Source organism: Zootoca vivipara, chromosome 2, assembly GCF_965207765.1.
Source record: "Zootoca vivipara chromosome 2, rZooViv2.hap1.1, whole genome shotgun sequence".
Lineage (NCBI taxonomy): Eukaryota > Metazoa > Chordata > Lepidosauria > Squamata > Lacertidae > Zootoca > Zootoca vivipara.
Window position 1 is genome coordinate 11,803,012 of NC_142584.1, and position 20,031 is coordinate 11,823,042.

The window sequence follows — 20,031 nt, forward strand, 5'->3', positions numbered from 1 at the left end:
TAGCACCCAGGGCGGCACAGCCCGTACGGACTGCGCATGTGTGGCATCCCACGCATGCACACTCCATACGGAATGCCGCAGATGCACATATGGGATGCCCCTCGCGCAGCAGTCTGAACGGTCACCGTGCAAGCAGCAGCCCGTCCAGACAGTGTGCGAGATCGCAGCTGGAGGGAGGCAGGGGCCACCTTGTCACCCCTCCCAGTGTGGCACCCGGGGCGGCCCGCCCCCTCCGCCCCTGCCTGTGAGAGTAAACTCCACTAAACTCAATGGGATTTAATTCTGAGCAGACCTGTACAGGATTCCCCTGTAAGTAAATCACTCAAGTGAAATGATTTTTTTCTCACAAAGCAGTACGTTTTTATTAATAAGGTAACAGCATTCTACACTTACAACTACGAAAACAGTATTCAATCATTCTTTGTCCTGTCAATAAAGCTCTGGAATAGGTTTTGGTTTTTTAAATATTAGATCTATTTATCCATTAGAAAAAAAAAGCCCAAAGATGTACAGAGGAATAAAAAGATAGCATTCGCCTCTAGGTCTTCATCATATTTACCACCACTATAATTAAAATATAGATTTGTCTCTTTAAATAATTCTACTGATTTTTTTATAAAGTGCATTGCATGATTTAAATTACACAAGGCAAGAGATGATTTGTGTTTCACATTTGGAAAGAAGTTACTCCTCTCTTATTGTACAGGTTTGGCTTTCACATGCAGACTTGGCAAAAATAAACCCCAGCATCTCTGAAAAAGAGCAGCTATGATTCAAATATCATTGTCCTTAAAATGTCTAAAATCCAATTTACATTTTACAATAGACCATTTTCAACCCATATTAAATAGCTATTTACACATTCAATTATTCCACAAAACCTGGTGCAAATTGTTCAGCATAGGCATAATTAACACAGGAGCTGGGTATCTAAATCACTCTCCCAAGCTACTGGGAAAATACAGCAGCCTGGTTTGTTTTCTAATGACTGCAAACAGTCTTCTATCCTCATGACTTAGGGCAGACAACCAAAAGACAACACACACCCCCAACAAAATCTCATTGAAAAAAAAAGAATCAGAGGAAAAACAGCAATAGATCTGTGTGAAAGATTCACAATAGAACTAAGAGCTTTCTTGATTTAAAAAAATAAAAAATAATCCAGGGCTAGCTAGCTCATCTACAAGCAGTTTAAAATAACACACGGGTTGGGGGAGCATGTTATGTTCTACTCCTCTCTTCTCCACATTGACAGAACAAGCATTATATTGATACCTCCGTCCCTTTAGGCTTGAGGGTTATTTCCTGAGACAGGATGGAAATCTCACACCCAAGACTGTGATTCCTACAAATGTTATATACCTTTTTGTTTCAGGCAAGTCTCCCTCCACCCCTTAACCAAAGAAAGAATGGCAAGGAACTGCTAATTTCCCCTTTGCAAATAAGCCTAACGAGCTCTCTCAGAATCGGCAATGTGTCCTTTAATTTAGCACAACTGCTTCTCACATTTTGGGAGGCGGGCAGGCTTTGCAAGGTACATCCACTCAATAACGTTCTCCTGGATAAGCAACTGGGCATCTTTTACAGCGGTACATGCCAGGGAATTGCCGCAACTCCCTGGCGCATGGCCACCATGTGTGCGCAGATGCACATCTCCCTTTCAAACCTTATGGCGCTCATGGCAACAGCATGAGGCCGAAACACTGCTAACCGTGTAAATGGCTGTATGCTTACATGCAGAGTCAGGTTGCAAATGCCACTACAGTATACAAAAAAACCCTAAAATATCTGTTTTATTTCAAACGTTTGACAAGCCTTTCTGAAGTAGCTGAATAAAGTGGCTGATATTTCCCCCTGCAACTCAAGTGGGCTTTGAAAATGAGTTTGGGAGGCTTGCATTACAAGCCTATCTATCTATAGACATGAAGCAAATGGGTACTTTCTTCTCGTCCCCACTGCCAGGCTGCAAAGGTCTATGAAAAGGGAAATAGTTGCACTGCTAGGAGGTGGGGGGACGGGACACACACCACAGACTTACTCCATGTGGGTGGGCTGCCCTTGTGCCAGCTCTCTAATGCGCACAGAAGGAAGTTAAAGACTTTGATGAATCCTACCAAATCCTAGCAATTAAGACTAATTTTAGAGTAAAAGAATCTAGCCATGGCTTTGGGAGGAACCGATTCATTGCTCTGGAGCAGACTCGAGGCACTTTGCACAATAATTACTTTCTACCCTACCCTATTACCCTACTGACACCTAGTGAGCAAAAGGGAGATTTCAATCCCAAAAAAGGAAGCTCCCTTCCCTTCCCTACCCTGCTCTATTCCCATATGCAAAACCCTACCAGCACAACCCCAAAGGATTTCTTAAACTAAGGGGTTCGATGTGACCTTCCTTTGTTCACGGAACTGAATTCTCATCATCTCACCAGACATTTTAAGTGACAATCTGTAGCTGTGTATACAGTGTGCAAATTGCAGCTATTGCGGTAATAAAAAACCACACACAAATACAATAACACATTGATGAATGTACACTATGTGTTTGAAAAGAGTAGTACACTTGTATGTATTTGATGAAAAAGGCCACTCTATCTATCAAGCGACTAGGAGGAATGTCTATATTCATCTTTGCTCTCTCTCTCTTGTTGACAGTTAATTTAACATTTCTGTTTTGTACAATTAATAGCTATGTGTCCTCCAATCTTACTTTTGAATTCTTTGGGACCAATGAAGCTACAGCGGTACCTCGGTTTATGAACACAATTGGTTCCGGAAGTCTGTTCATAAACTGTAGCGTTCATAAACTGAAGCGAACTTTCCCATTGAAAGTAATGGAAAGTGGATTAATCCGTTCCTGACGGGTCCGCGGAGTACTCAACCTGAAGCGTACTTAACCCGAAGCATGGGTGTCATTGGTTCCGGAAGTCTGTTCATAAACTGAAGTGAACTTTCCCATTGAAAGTAATGGAAAGTGAATTAATCCGTTCCAGATGGGTCTGTGGCGTTCGTAAACCGAAAATTCGTAAACCGAGGTGTTCATAAACCGAGGTTCCACTGTACAACTAAATATCCCAAGCAGGTTCTTTGCAATGAAATTACTTTATTTAATATTGACGGTGAATTACTTCCCTTTTCAGCACACAGCTCACATGTGCTTTGTTTTTCCAGAGGTCATAGACCAGAAGTTGTCAAACTCACGAAATGTTAATTTCAACCTCCCTGAGTGTTACTAAGGGCTGATTATGGCTCCAGCATGGAGACATCTGACAATCACCTCTGCAGAGTATTTCTCAATATGATGGCTGGAATATTTAGGTGCTACCGGTACTTTGCATGTGGCTTATCCTGATAAAGGGAGTTTCCCCCTTGCCACTCCAAAGTAACCCCAAGTTACCTGAACAAACTCAGGCCTGCTGGCTAGATGAGAAGCCAGTTCTGTAACGCTCTTGGCAGCTGGTCATGTCTGAAACAGTACAGTATAAGAACGAACACTGCAAACAGGACATGAGTTGTTAGCAGGCTTATTTCTTGGGAAGCAATGCTGAGCTCCAAGCAGGGGCTTGGCTATTAGGGATTCAACTCCCACAGTGTCTACACCAGCGCACAGTTAGGTCAAATATAATTTTCCTCCCATTGCAAATTTATTTAGTGACAACAATGTGCCAGGCACGTTTATACACACTAATAAAAAGTCAGAAAGATGACACAGGTTATTTATTCCTGTAAACTTGGCTGTGAACACACACACCCCATTTTACCCTGCATCCAATGCACTCCCACTACTGATTTCGGAAGAGGTGTACATATGACATTATCTGTAATCCGGATCTCTCATCCATCTCTCCTGCATTTCCCCCAAATCACCTGCGATCCAAATTAAGGAAAAGAGCAACCTAGCTGCATTTTTAAGCTGGTAATGTGTACACAGCTGGTGTTTTTCCTGTTTATTCTTAGGTTAATAAATACTTTATATAGTGCTGAAGAGCTCTGAGGTTTGGCAGAAAATTATGAGGGGTGAGGGGAGTGGACATTTTGCACCGAGAATAACAGTTACTCTTCCCTGCATGTTACAGTCATTCTGAACCGAAAGCTCTCAACGTGTTAAAAGAAAGAATATCCCTTGTCCAATCCATCACAAATCTTAAATTCCACCAGCTGTTATTCAACCATTCACCTTCAATTCAAGACACAGCACAGACGTTTCAGTTGCTGGCTTGAAAAGCTCAACATTGAAGAAAGCAACAAGCGGTTTCGTCATGGCAAAGCAACAGGTGAGAAAGCTCTTTTGTTTTGATAGGCAGGAGAGAAGGGGCTAGCTTGCGAACTGCTGCTCAGCAGCAATGCAAAATATGAGGCTGAAGATATACAAACAATGCAGTCCCTCTGGTAGTGTGGAAAGAAAACAAAATCAAAACTCTTGCCGACAGAATATACAAAACTTTCAACTTGGGCCAAAGCTCTCAGTTTGCCACCAGCGGGAAGCTGGGCTGACTTCTCCCTTTACTTTAACATGTTTCATTCCCAGTCACCGAGTCAGGAGATCTCGTTGCCAAAGACTTCGAGGACCAGCGGAGTGAGCTGCATGCTGTGCTCGGGAAGAAAGGAGAGGCAGCGATATTGCTTGGAATGCTCCTCGTTCAGGCTCCGGAGGTCTGCAAGTTTCTGGATCATCTTGGGATAGAGCAAGCGGTTGCCTGGAGGAGGGTGTCGGCAGAGAATGTATGTCTGCAGGATGGCTGAAAGATGATCTTGGATGGACTCCACCAGAGCAGTGTCCTGAACGCCAGGGCGGTCTAGGAACAGAAAACATAAACACACCTCCAGTGACCAGGGTAGGCAAAAATACAAAAAACAACAAGAGCCTTCTGTTTACTCTACTTGTGGTTAAGTTTGTCTTTTCTCCTCTTTTGTGTTCTGAATGCTAGTTCCCGACAATCGGCCCATGCTGTCTGATATTTGTTTCTTATTATGGGCATCCCCGCAACTACTCTCAGAGCTACTAACTCGGCTCTTAAAAATCTACAAAACATTGCTGAATTTGCAGAGTTACACTCACACATCCTCTAATACGTTTCATGCCATGTGCCAAAAGCAGAGGCTTGAAATGGAGTATTAAGATCTGAGGATCGTGAAATACCATGTTTCATTTCTGCTAAAATAAAGCAGCAGAAGATATCAGCCCGGGTCTCTTTTGCATGGGAAAAAAAATGAGCATCAAGCCTTTAAAAGCAACAGTTCAGATCACTGAATGTAGCTTAGGTTGTGTTTTATGCAATTATCGGAGCTGAGGCTCATGTTACTTTCTTACTGCCCCTGTTGCTTGTTCTTAAGTTACTAAAGAAAGTAAACCTTTCCCAGCTGCCATTTTCTTCTGGGGAACTCATGACATTGGCAAACAGCAAAAAAAAGTGGGTTGGAGCAATGGATGAGACTCTTACTTTTGTAGAGCAGTTTACATTCCAGCCATGCAAAAGTCAGAGGTGACTCTCTCCATCCAAGCAAGCAAGTGGCACCATCACTGGTTCAAGGAAACATTCCAGCCCAGGAAAAAATACTCAAAGAAGATGCAGAGCACGGCCAGGGCATGGGGAAGGTCCCAAGAGTCAGACAGAGAGGCCTCGATAACTGAATTTGGCCTCTGGAAGAGAATTTCTCTCCCCTCCCTAATGATTAGGATCCTGAATAATCACAATAAAAGAGTAGCAAAGACTCCTGCATGATCAATGAAGGAGGCTACAGCTTCTCAGTATTTGCCAAAGGGTAAGGATACACTTGTTCTACACTGTGGAAGGGATAGTAAAAAACCCAAAACAAAACCCAATCTTATGGCTTATATTTTTCCTCTCATGTACACCCATCACTCAAAATGTAATTGCGGCAAAGCAGATGCTTGCATTCTTTTCACACAGGACAGAATACACCACTGTGCATGTTATCTCCAATATATATACCTGCCAAGTTGCTGTCGGAGAAATAAGGGACCGGCCGGAAGTAGCAGACCGGAAGTAGCGCTGCTGCCATTTTGGAACTGGGCGGAGCATGCTCAGAAGTGACTTTTGATGCTGCTTTGCCCAGTTCCAAAATGGCCACCGCGCCAGAAGTCGCACTGCAGCCATTTTGGAACTGGGCAGAGCAGCATCAAAAGTCGCTTCTGAGCATGCTCTGCCCAGTTCCAAAATGGCCGCCGCGCCAGAATAAACCGGGGAAAAACAAAAAAATCCATTTTTTCAGCTAGGAACAGCTGGAAAAACGGGGATTTCCTGGGGAGGAAAGACTTGGCAGCTATGCCTATATAGAAATTATATCCTGGAAGTGGCTGGCTTGTAGATGCCACTCGTGGTTGGTGCTGGTGCTGGTGGGATAGGATAGCCAATGAAAACACAGCCTGAAAAGGCAAAAGTTTCTCTTACCAGGAGAAAGGATGCAGATGGCCATGAGGAGAACATGTTCTTCTTCATGCAGGTTCAGCTTCTTCAGGTTGATCTGAAATTTAACAAGGGGCTCAAGCAAGTCCAGGCTATGCCCAGCTGAAACAGAAACATAAAAACCCTTTTGAGAGGCAGGCCCTAGATTCTTGAAAGATTTATCAGCTAACGGGAAACAGAGCAAGAAGCAAAATTAAACATAAACTCAAGACAAATAACAGTTGGCATGATAATACTATCCTCCTTTCAGAACAGGAAACGCTCCAGTCCTGGAAACTTCCACATATGTTCGGGTACAAAATGAGTGCCAAGGCTGTACAAAGAATATATATTTTCAAATGCCTTTTTACAATTTTTACTCACACGTTCAAGAACTATTAAGGGTCAAGAGCTTTCCCTTCTAATGCGAGTGCATACTTTCTCCATCAAAATGAAGCATAGCCAGCCTGCAAGTCACTTAGGTATGATTTCACTAAATTAACTCCCGGCCATTTCAGGGTTGCCTAGCAATGATACATTCTGACACCTCCAATTCTGTGACTTTGGCTCCATTTTGCAAGTGCCATGGCATCTTCAAATAACTAGGGGTTTGAGAATTATAAATATGAGGGATATGATGGGCTGCTGGCACTTCAGTTGTTGATGTGAACAGAATACCCAAACTGACAATTCACCCATTACTTATAAGGACCAATTTATATGACTGCTTTTTGAACTTCCCACCTTCCCCATACTGGAGAAGTTACTTTTTACTTTCTGCGGATGGAGAACAGAGATGGCAAAGTGGTTGTCTGAATACTGAAAGAGGCACCCAGCTTTTTTATTGAACACATCACACAACACTGTTTTTTGCTAGTGTTTGTAGTGGCATGCTAAAAGCTGGAACTGAGTCCATTATGAAGCAATGAAGTGGCCCGCCTCCCCACCCAGTTGCCTAACTGTAATGACTCAATGGTCTCTTCACAGTTGGGGAAAAACCTGAAAAGGCAATTGCATGAATTGCATGAATTGGTTCCAAAATATCAATAGACTAAGTGAGAAACACAACACAGATTGTGCTTATTCTAACCTTTGCATTCCTTTGGCCTTCTGTAGGCCTTCAATTATATCTTCTAGGGATAATAATACCTAATATCAATTGTAAGCAAATCAAGATGAGACAAGCTGGAAATGCTGGGAAGTTTATTGTATCTTTTTTATCTTATGTCTTTTTTGTTCTTTTGTTCTTTCTGGTTCCCCCCCCCATGATTTTTCAAGAATTTTCCTTTTTTTCTGCTTTTTTATATTACTTCTGTTATTGTTTCTATTATAAGTTGATTTAATTTGTATAATTGATTTAATTTTATATAATTTTGTATAATTTGGATTTTTGGAAAGATTTGTGTTATGTTGATTATGTTGATTTATGTTGATTTAATGTCTATGTTTATGTTGATTTTATGGTTAAAATTAAATAAAGATATTTTTAAAATTTAAAAATTTTTTAAAAATTTTTTAAAAAAGATGAGACAAGCTCATTTAGGTGGCTGCTCCAGAGCAGTGTTGTGCTTGACTGGAATCTTATACCATTCACACCTGAAACTACCGTACCTTGAGTGACATCGCTGATTTTGTATTTGAAGTCATTGCTGCCACAGGTCCAGGACATATCGTCCAGTGAGAATGACTGATTTGAACGGAGCATAATTACTTCAATGACGCTCGATTTCAGTAGAGCAATCTGGTCCTCCGCTGTTAGATCTCTACATTTTGGGAAGAGAGAATATATATCTGAAACCTCAAAGCATCCAGCATCATAACACTCCATTATATAGGTGTTAGAACTGATTATTTGCTTCCTTCCAGCTCTACAATTAGTTGTGTGATACTCAAAGGAGCTCCCTCAGTGAATAATTGCGCACTTCATCATTACACTGATCTCGTTTACTCAACCCCTTGAATGTCAGCCTCCAGTATAGCTGCCAAGTTATCCCTTTTTTACAGGGATTTTCCCTTATGCTGAATAGGCTTCCTCGCGAGAAAAGGGAAAACTTGGCAGCTATGGCCTCCAGTCACCTCTGAAGAACCATGGCAAAACACTATGGGTTGGTTCACCCATTTGTGCCCACAACACATTGACTGTAGCATATGTGAACTGTATCCCCCAATTCTTGTACAATACTTTTCAATGTAAATAGCCCACACACTGTGCTAAGAGCCATCAAGTGCTGAGCAATCCATGCACAACTCATAAACTCCAACTTTGAGCCCCGTTAAATTTCCTGGCTTGACATGACCATTGCTTTTCATTGTGGGAGTGCAGTACTGTCCAGTAGATAGGAACAGCTTAAGTTCAATCATGTCAAGTCATAGCTGATGCACATCCTGCAATGTGCGGGCAGATAAAAGCTGAGCAAATCCTCATTCAACTGAGCCATGTGTCAGAAGGATCATGTAACAGCTCCATTAATGCTCAATTTACAATGAGATTTCTAAATAAGCAACCTTACTGGAGGCTAAATGGATGAGGAGGGTGAGTAGCAGAGGCCTTAATGGCATTGATGTTCTGGCTCACATCAATTATGTCTGGTCAAATTATGTCTGGTCATAGAAGGCAGCTGGGAAAATGTATTCTAAGTTCCTAAACTTACTGAGTTGGAAAATACTGTTCTCCTGGGGAAATGATTTCCTGTATGTATTTATTAATCCTGTTTGCTTGTTTTCAAAAAAAATTTATTGTTGTTGCAACCAGCCCAGAAGTCTCCTTCTGAAAGCTGTGTGGTGCGTTGCAATTTTTAAAATGAATGTATTAAACACACACACAAATACATTCAAGGGAAGGAAAACACATCAAACCATTCTGAAACAAAACCAAAGCAAGCATCCTTACTTGAACCCTGGAATCATTTTTGCAAATCCAATCACTTTTTGGATGCTGTAGCTAACAAGGTCGGCCACGTGAGGGAGCATAGAGAGGTGTGAGAAGTCCATGGACATGGTTGCACTTTCATCGCTGTCATCACTGAGTTCCACATTCGATAACATCCTGGGATCTGCAACACAGAGAGGGGAAAGCACACAGATTAACATTTCAGATGTAGGGCTTTTTTTGTTTTTTTAAATGAAAAGTTAAGGCTTTAAAAAGGCCAGCTCTAACAAATGTATTAAAGTTTTCTGTGAAGGAGGATTCAAGTTCAGCAACTGAGCCACAAGATGAGAGTGGGTGGGCTGCGCATCCTAAGGAGCTCTGATCTACAAGACAACGGGAAACTGAACCTGGCAAATGAGAAAACAAATCCATAGCGGGAGATAACATTCCTGGATTAGTTTGCCGTGGGCATGGAGGTCATTTGGCAATCTTCACATTACCTGGGGAGGAGCTGAAAGTGTCTGAAGAGTCTTCTGAGGAAGAGAAACCTTGTGACATAAGAGAGGAAGATCTGCTTGTGCTTCTTCTGCCTGAATCAAGTCTCACAGGAGGCTGAAACAAATAATAATAATAATAATAATAATAATAATAATAATAATAATAATAATAATAATAAATTTATTATTTATACTCCGCCCATCTGGCTGGGTTTCCCCAGCCACTCTGGGTGGCTTCCAACAGAAATATTAAAATACACTAATTTCTTAAAGATTAAAAGCTTCCCTAAACAGGGCTGCCTTCAGATGTCCTCTAAAAGTCTGGTAGTTGTTTTTCTTTTTGACATCTGGTGGGAGGGCGTTCCACAGGGCGGGTGCCACTACCGAGAAGGCCCTCTGCCTGGTTCCAGTCCAACTATTTGTCAATTGCTCTTTTCAAATAACATCTCTGTCTGACCCCACCACTTCAGTTCTATTTACTAGTAAATTTGTGCACAGACAAGGGCCCATTGTTAAGGAAAACAGAATGGTTTTACAGTGCTTTTTTCTATAAAAAATAAAAAATGTTTAGGGGTACTCTCATTTTCCTACTCATATTGAAATACTGCCCCTCAATGAGGCCAAACTTAGATTCACAAAATGTTCAGGGGTCCCTGCATCCCCGTCCCCAGAAAAAAGCACTGGTTTTACATCTCTAAAATATGCTTAGAGCTTTTCCACCAATGAACTAAATGGGAATTGGGGCCAGATTGATACAGGATACTTTTATAAACTCCCACCCACTATGCTTTACTTCTTTTAAATTTTGCCTAATTTGTTTACCCTGTCAACCCATTTCCTTAAGATTAACGGTTCCCCCTAAGAAAAAATGTTTCTGATGTACCATGATTTTGCCCCAACATGGCTAATTTCTATGGTAATGTAGAAAGGCAGACTTAGAAAACAGAGAGAGAGAGCGCGAGCATGTTATGAGCCAGAAAGCCACAGCAAATATGATTCGATGTCCTTAGCATCTTATGTATGTGAAAATTGAAAAGGCACCTACAAATGCCAACCCACGTCATGTAAGATACACATTTAATTATCACATTTGTGTCATTTTCAGGGTGGGGCCAGGAGCTGAAGGGGACTTGGAAGCTATAATCCCATGGTGCTCGAGATATTTGTTTTGCTTAGAATATTATCAGCTGGCAGAGAGAGGGAAGGGGGGAAGTCTATTGGGAAGTAGTACAAAACAACAAGCGTTACAGGCTCCAAGTTGTCAAAACCATGAGTCAGACAGAGCTGGTTCTCTTCCCCCCCCCCACTCCTCTCTCTGCCCCAGCCCTTCTCCCTAGCTCTTACGTGCGTCACTCAAACCCCAAAGCTGAGCTCTAGTTCCCAGCTTTTTTACTAGTTCTTACCAAACAGGAAGGAGTTGTGGTTGCTTCAGCCACAAGTGCTTTCTCCTCCCTGCTCTTCCTTCCTCAGAACTGAGGAAAACAGCTGTTTCAGGACATGTGTGCAGCAGCCGAGGAAGATGTGCCAACAGGTGGCTAAATGGTACACCCGCCCACCAGAAGCCTGGCATTCTGGTATCCACACCGTCCAATGGAATAAGTGGCTTCAGAGTTAGGCCTTCAAAAACAAGCAATAGGCCCAGAGGCTATGAGATTTGAAACAATCTCACCCGCAACCAGATCATATTGCTTCAACACACATGTTAATTATGGCATTTGACAAGGCACCAAAATTTTTTATGAATGCCACCGTTTAAAAAGCCTCTCTTAGCCAGTTCCAAAGGCAAAGGTAAGGAAATATCATATAGTTCACTCACGGCAGGTAGATTGCGGGTCTACCTAACTGGTTTCAGTTTGCAGGCTGCATGTTACTTTCTTCCAAGTGAGAAGGGAGCAAAGGTTTTGCTGATTCAGAACTACTGCTTCAGTTTCCTTATTCCACCAGCAGATGTCCTACTAGTCACATCCGTAATGAAGTTAGAAGGAAATTGAGGCTTGAAGCTTACCCGGAATTGGTTGAAATCAGAGTACGTGGAATCGTAGGTCTTGCGGTGGGCTTCCAGAAGGATATCGATGGTCCGCTGTTGCTCCTCCAGCAATTTGGGCTTTAGGCTCTCTTTCAGGGCTTCCTCTTCCTTCCTCTTCATTATCATCTCTCTTTTCCTCTGAACCTCTTCATCTGTCAGAATAACTGTCAACAGATGGAGAGATGCCAAACACATTTAACACTTAGAATCCATCTGCTAGAACAAGAGTCAAGAAACTCCAGGGCAGTCTTTTATAAAGACTTGGAGTGATTAGCATGGTGACACTAATGTCCAAGAAGAGAACAAATAACTGAAGAGAGGAAAAAAACCAACGAGAATCGGTGAACCATAAATTAGTTAAATTAGCAAAGATGTACCATACATATGATAATAAGTGTTGGAAATGTAAAGCAGTGGAAGGAACATTTTATCACATGTGGTGGACTTGCCCCAAAATAAAAGACTTCTGGGAAAAGATTTATAATGAACTGAAGAAAGTGTTTAAAAACACTTTTATTAAAAAACCAGAGGCCTTTTTACTGGGAATAGTTGGGAAAGAAATACAAAAAAAAGATGTTACATTCTTCTTATATGCCACAACAGCAGCGAGAATGTTGATTGCACAGAAATGGAAGACACAAAATGTTAGAATATATGGAACTGGCTGATCTGACCGGGAGGCTTCGCGACCAGGGAGAAAAGTCGACGGAAGAAGATTGGAAGAGTTTTAAAGTTTATTTGAAGAAAATTAGTATTGTAATCGATTAGTAAGATACGGATTTTGAAACATAGTAGAAGTTGTAGCTTAGGCAAGGGATTAGAGATAAAGGAGAAGATGAAAATATAGTAAATAATGGTTAGCATAATTAAGAATTTGTATAATTATAAGATAAGATAAAAGGATAATGAAATAGAATTGCTAAATAGGATTAGTAGTGAACCGCAGCAGGGAGGATTCGAGGAAGTCACAGTACAATGGTTAGGCCTGATGCTAAGAACAATGAAAATTTGTTTTTCTTTATTTGTATTTGTATTTTTGTTGTTGTTGTTTTATGTTGTGTTTTATGTTTTATAAAAATAAATTAAAAATTTTGGGGGGGGGGGAAATAATCGGTGAACCATAAAACTTCATGAAATGTTCACAACTCAGTTGCCAAGCGGGACCAACATTCGCGTATTACGCATCTGAGCAAGATGCTTGCTGGTCATAGAAACCTCTCTTAAGTGCGCATGGCCCAGTCAAGACTCATACCCACGACTGCTTCTGGTAGCCACTATGAGAACAGGAAACTGGGCTAGATGGGCACTGGCATGATCCAGCAGGCTCTTCTGATGTTCCTATGCATCTCACATGTGTCAAGAAAACAGAAAGCTAACAGCATTTCTTTCCCTTGTACAGTGGTACCTCTACTTATGAATAACTCTACTTATGAATGTTTCTACTTACGAATGGAGCTCCGTCCGCCATCTTGGATGCGGTTTAGATAGGATTTTTTCTACTTAGGAATTTTTAGATAGGGTTGCTTCTACTTATGATTTTTTTCTCCCAATGCATTCCTATGGGATTCGACTTACAATTTTTTTCGACTTACAAATGTGCGTTCGGAACGCATTAAATTCGTAAGTAGAGGTACCACTGTACAGTGATGTACACTCCAAAATGGGCAAAGCATTTCCCGTGTGTATAGCTGTAATTAACAAGTGGAACAGTGCAGTGCAACTCTTTGAACATCAAGCAACTGAATGGTTGTGGATATATTTCCATCACTGAGTATTGTGGCATTAGGGGCACCAATACCAACACCTTGAGCATTTCAGGATAGGAAGAGGTCATTTCAGAGGACAATGTGGCCTCTTGTGTCAGAAGGCTATCAGAAAAACCAAAATTTTGCAGCCTGTGTAGACCTTGTAGTTATCGTGCATGTAGATTAGTGCTGGTGGAAAGGCAACTACTGTTGAATAAAGAGGGGCTCCCACAGATGTCCACATGAGTTGCATGACATTTATAGGCTATCAGGCATATTTTTAGCAAAGAGAGACAAGAAGTGGTGACGAAACAATTGAGTAGAATCAAAGTTAACTCCAAGCAGACTGGTGTGACTAATATGGATGGAGAAGAAGCTGCAGGAACGTGAAGTGCTTTAGTGTGCAAAAATTTCAGCAGAATTCCACAATATGCTGCTTTTAAAATACAAGATGGGAAATACCCTGTGCATGTTCTGTGGAGTAAGATTTGAAGGACTGCAAGAAAATGGACTTGCATGCAGTGTGACCACACACCACATTATTTTGTACATAAAGTGGGCAGGTGTGTCTTGTCTGCTCTTCTACCATCTTCAAGTCAGATGGGTTAATTTAGCTCCGATTGTTTCAATGATTGCATATATGTTCTGAGGAATTACATGGTATCTCTGTAGCCATGGCACACCTTAAGCCAGGATTATTTTGGATACTCGTTTTGTATCACTTGGATTGTTAAAGTATGCCTCTGCGGTTGGGACATGACACTGGCAACCTTTTTGGACCAGTGAACACATCTGGAATTATGAGGAAGTGCCATAGGCAGCAGTCACAAAACAGATGTTGTTTGGAGCGAGGGGGAGACACAAAATGGCCTCCACTTTTACAAGAGCAAAGAAAGAGACAGGACTACAAAATGGTGCGGCCGTGTCCTCCGTCTCAATTTGAAAAGTGCCTACACCTGCCACCCTAGTGCTTGCTCACAGAAATTCTTAGCATCTTTCCTCTGTTCACAATAGATGGGGCGGTAGGTGTTCAATTTTGTCCTCCAATGAAATGTGGGCATATTCAATGTAGGAGAGGCCAAGTCAGTGCAAACAGGAACTGAGCAGGAAGAGCAAACAGCTTCTTCACACTGCACATTGTAGGAAAATATTTACTGATTTTTCATGGGGAGAATATGAGATACTGGTGGGTATACTGGCCCCCACAGTTGCCGTGTTGGCAACCCCTAATGAGAAAATGGTAGATTTGAAATAATTTAAGTCCACCATTTTCTAATTAGGGGTTGCCAACATGGCACCTGTGGGGGGCCAGTATGCCCACCAGTATCTCCTGAGACAAAATGACAGCGTGGCAGATGTCCACACTGGAAAGAAAGTTGGACTTAGAACCTGGGAAACTGGAGCTCATATCTCTCCTCAGCTATTGGTAGCCTTGAGCAATCAAGTTTCTGTGCTTGGAAACTGAAAAAAAAAAGACCTATAACACAGATGCAAGGATTAATGAGACAGAGATTAGGAAGCCCTCTGCATGCTAAAAGTGTTATAAGGGTCAGCCTGCGATGTATCATGTGCAGGCATGAAAGGACACCAAACTGAGTTTTGCAGCTCAAGCCACTCCGTGTGTGTATACTAGAATTGCAGGGCTCTTAGAGCCTTCTTATCTTCTTAGCTAGTGTGCAGGTATGAGTTGTTGAAGAAGAATGTCAGGCTGGGATCCATCCTGCGGTTGCAGCTGGAGCAGAACCTGTTACGGTTTGCAAGAGGCCAGCACCCATAACTTGCTATAACAACGGTCTCAATGCTGCTAGGATTCCAGCAACCAAAGAAACACAGATGAGCTGGGTATACACATCATGCCCATTCCAGGAATGCCTACTTCTGACCAATTTCAAAAATGTTGTCAATACATTTTAGATTAAGTTGTGATAGCAACAACTGAGGCCAAACCTTTAAAATCTGAGAACTGGGGCTGAGTGGGCAGGGGAAGGAAGATGATTCTGAGCCATTAGGTTACACAAGAGTGGTTCTTTTCCTTCCTCTACCCCTCTCACTACAGATTCAAGGTAAGCCCAGACAATATGTCTCAGATATATATATATATATATATATATATATATATATATATATATATATATATATATAACACAGTTATGCTGGAAAATGTCTATGGCTGGCACAAGCTGCAAAGTATATTACTCGATGTTGCATAACAGTTATTCTTCAATCTCATCTGATTTCACGTAATGGTTTATTGCTCCATAAAAAAATAAAAAAATACAGCCAGATTTGTGATTAACATACCTCATGCATTACTCAAAATAGTATGTATTAGAAGTATGTGAAAGAGCAGAGTCTCAGCTCCTTGTTTAGAAAGCACAGGCACACACGCATTTTATTTGAAAGGGAACTAAGAGGGTGACCAAACTCTCAGCAAGCTGTTTACCAGAGACATATTATTCCTTCTTCTCTGAATCACATGCATTACTTCTGGGAAATTTGCACAATACTTGTCACGTGCATGTAGAAATATTTCTACAGGAAAAAGATCACAAACTGCAGTTTCCTAGGAATGCAATGCCACACCCTGATGCAAATTTACAACCAGAAAACATGTGGTTACTGAATCTCCCAACCCCATAAAACTAAATGCCATATAGTCAATAAGCTATTTATTTTTTTAAAAAAAGTAGGAGAGACATCTAAAATAAATAATAAAGTACCGTAAATGTGCAAATCTGTGCAATATGTATAGGTATTATGATACAGCAGCTCTTAGATAAGGTGTAAGAATGCACATCCAGCCTGCAAACTGGTTTGTTCATATTTATATAAGAGCCCAGATTTAGAAAGCTGAGGCAATTCACTTCAAGGCCATCCAATAATTGCAGCTGAAACGAGGCTGGTATCTAGGCGCTAATCTAAAACCACAGTAATAAAACTTATTATTACTCTATATTGCATTCAACTTTATGATTCTATTACTGAGATTCCCAGATATAAAAAAACCTCTTAATTAGTTTGAGTAAATCTAACAACGAACAAGGAAACTGTTTTTGGCCTCAATCCTGAAAGCAGGCAAATTGGAGGAGAGGGATAGTAAAATCTGAAAGATGTGCAGAATACAGAATGGTTGGGGCAACCCAGTCAGATGGGTGGAGTACAAATAAGAAAATTACAAGTTATTATTATGTTTGCTGTATTCAATGATGGGACAGAATGCATAGATTAAATCAAAGGTAAAGTTGAGTTTCAGAGTTCAAAAAGAAGAAGAGTTTGCCTTGGGACCAGTTCACAGCACTTATTTTTACCTGGCCAGGCTTCTGTGAGTTAAGCAGTCTCATGAACGCTCTCACATGTTGAGACCTTGGGCTTGGAATTTCTTTAAAAGAAACATGCTTAAACTAGGGAGTGCAGGCTAGGACAATGCGCCTGTCACATTTACTGGGCAGCTATATTGTCAGAAGTCAGCTAGTTTACACTGTGGTCTTTATGTATACACTGTTTAAGTTTAAATGGACAATGAATCTGCCCTGTTTTAACAGTTCGCCCTCTTGGCTATGGCTCACTGAGACAAGACTCTCTCAAGCTCAAGAAAAGATTTTCAGTTGACACAGGTTTCTGCCAAACTAGCAACATCATTGCATGTTGGTTGTTAATGTGTGCCAACACCAAATTCGTAGGTGTGAGATTTGCATTTTCACATTCAGTGTAGGATTTTTCTTCCACCATTTGTGCACTAAAAGCTACAGTCAAGCATTGAAAGACCCTTTTAATGCAACTACAACTCAGCAGCACACTAGAAAAAGAACTTGAAGCCAACAATAACGTTGCTTTTTACTAAGAGACTAGCAACCTTTTTTTAAAAAAAAAGTGAGTAACAATTCACAAGAAAGCATTCATCATAGGACTGGGATGTTGTTTTTGCAGACACTGGGCAGAAGGAACATTTTACGGTTAAGGTGGGGTTTGGAATGAGAGGTCTGGCAAGGAAAAATAAAAGCACCCAGGTCATGTGCTGTAGCAGCATACATGTGTGATGCAAAGCAAGTTGCTCTGCTATGCAGCCTGCAGCTACTTACGGCTGAGGGTTAATTAGCCGCTAGTGTTTTTCCAATACAAAAGTTGCACAACTCTATGCACGGCTGAAAACGACCAAAAAGATCAAGGTGGTGTCCAGCTGTGATGTTTCAAGGCTATGAGGTGGCTAGAGTACCAACATTCATTTGGGGAGGTAATTAAGTTGTGAGTTATATAACTGTGTAAGCATTTTTTATACTTATCCTCAAAATAAACCCAAATAAAGCAATAAGCAACACACACCCCTTCCCACCCCAGCTCCTTTAGCTTAATGGAAAACAAGCACACCCCTTCAGGCCTCTATAAATTAAATAAATAACCAGAGCTCTCACAGTAGGCAAACTCTCATCGGATAACAGAGCTTCCAGTGGGAATACTCTTGGGTTTGCCTGCCTTGAGTGGAAGCTATTTAATCCAGATTTTATTCTTTAGAAAGGATCAGGCAAATATAAAGTCAACCCATGCCAAAACTGCAAGGAAAAAGAGTGTTGGTGTAAGGACCCTAAGTAGCTATCGCATACACCCCAACTCACTGGCCACGCTGCCTGCAGCTGATGTGAGTTGTAGTCCACAACATCTAGGGAACATCACATTGGCTATGCTTGGTCCGGGGGAATTATGTTTGTTGCAGGCTCTCTCGCATAAGTGGGTGCCGTTTTGGAAGGAATACATTTTCAGTTCTTTACAGACATAACCCTAATGGTATAGCCCCTGCCCCCTGCACAAATTCAGGCACCACCTCTCTTCAACATGCAGTTGTTGCAAACATGTGCACTGCACATTTGGATGACTGAGCATTGATGAATTAGGTGGAAAATAAACACCCCGGGCATACAGAGCAACTATTGTGGGGGCTGGCAAATGGGAATTGTGTTCATATGTGTGCGTTTAAAATCTGGCTGGCACGATTGCAAACTTTCTTCTGGAAGGCTATGGGGATTGGATTGTATAGGTTGCCTCATATACTCCTTATGAGGAACTCAGTCAACTTGTTAACAGAGAGGCGATGTTTGTTTTGGAGACTCTTAATGTCTTCTAGGAAGCGATTAGCAGCCTCTTTACCACTACACTTGGCACGGATAAGCTTTGTTTAAATGCTTACAATTGAGGGGGAAAGGTTCTTTAAAGCACCTGTCACCAATGGATTAACTTTAATTCTATTCCAGGGACAAAACAAAAACACCTGCTTTCAATATTCGCACTTGCATGAGACTGAACAGCAAAGGAGTTTCCGCACTTTGCTTCAGCCAAAGTAGGCATGGTGACAAATTCACGCTCCACATTTTAATCTCCTTCTGGAACCCAGCCAAAGTTTTCCTCTTCCTACAAAACAGTGAAGCAATGAGTGCCTCATTAAGACCACCACATGCTTTATCTTTTGTAGAAAGCATTTTGGAAGGTCAATCAATGATATCTATTGAAAATCCCAGTCAAATCTCTCACTGAGAAACACTTTTTCTTATTTGCTAATGGCTTGCACTATCCAGCAGACAAATGCTGTAAAACAAGGGTAGGCAAGGTGGTGCCCTTCAGACAATGGTCAGGGATGATTGGGAGTTGTAGTTTAGCAACATCTGGAGGGTACCACATTGGCTACCCATGCACTAAAAAAGGGCGCCCCAAACTTGGGTGTCCGGCTCTTTTTGGACAACAATTCCCATCATCCTTGACCACTGGTCCTGCTAACTAGGGATGATGGGAGTTGTAGTCCACAAACAGATGGACACCCAAGTTTGGGGCACCCTGCACGAAAACATCCTGACACTTCTTTAACCAGTCACAAGAATCATGATCTACCATCCCCCCAAAAAAAACACTTCTCTTGAGGTACATGGAGGCTTGATCTCCAAATTAGGTTGTTCAGAAGAAGTTCAGGCCATCTGTTTCCAAAGTGACTCAAATACACTTTTTAAGAAAACATAGACTTTTTTTTAAATTACAAGCTCATATTCTTTTCTTTTTTTAACACGCTGCCTTCAAGAGCAAAGGTTTCTATTTCTTTCTGCGACACAAAATATTTAAAGATTCATAAAAGAGGAAAGCGGGGGGTGGGGAAGATTTGCTTTGGGACTCATTTCTAAAGAAAACCTTTAAATAAATTTAAGGATTATGAACAGTGCTGGAAAGCCTATTGCAACAGCTTGTGTGTTAAGATGGAACGTAGGAAATGAATCACTGTAACTTCCCACGCAACCAATATGTTATGAAAGATTAAATGATGTTGTAGAATATCTTCAGATCAATGGAGATAATAAAATTATTCAAATTATTCATTTGGATTCCTAGCACCAAACACTGGTGCTAGTCCATACCACATCACTACTTTGCAACCAGTTCAACAGCAGAGGGCTGCCAAGCCTGTTGCTGACCTCTCCAATGCATGGCTGTAGAGCAAAAGGGCATAAATGTGT

At 41.4% G+C, this 20,031-nt stretch overlaps 1 protein-coding gene across 4 annotated transcripts in view; it reads right to left on the reverse strand.

Annotated features, from left to right (window-relative positions):
* Window positions 1-335: 335 nt before the first annotated feature.
* VDR (vitamin D receptor) overlaps window positions 336-20,031 on the reverse strand; it is a 79,763-nt gene continuing 60,067 nt past the window's right edge. For all 4 annotated transcript variants that reach the window (XM_035101210.3, XM_035101211.3, XM_088661321.1 and 1 more), the window contains 6 exons: window positions 11,778-11,962; window positions 9,776-9,887; window positions 9,297-9,459; window positions 8,018-8,169; window positions 6,413-6,529; window positions 336-4,795 (listed from right to left, as the gene is read on the reverse strand). In XM_035101210.3, coding sequence (XP_034957101.1) covers window positions 4,536-4,795; window positions 6,413-6,529; window positions 8,018-8,169; window positions 9,297-9,459; window positions 9,776-9,887; window positions 11,778-11,962 — 989 coding nt within the window. In that variant the 3' untranslated portion in view covers window positions 336-4,535. The remainder of the gene's footprint in view (window positions 4,796-6,412; window positions 6,530-8,017; window positions 8,170-9,296; window positions 9,460-9,775; window positions 9,888-11,777; window positions 11,963-20,031) is intronic.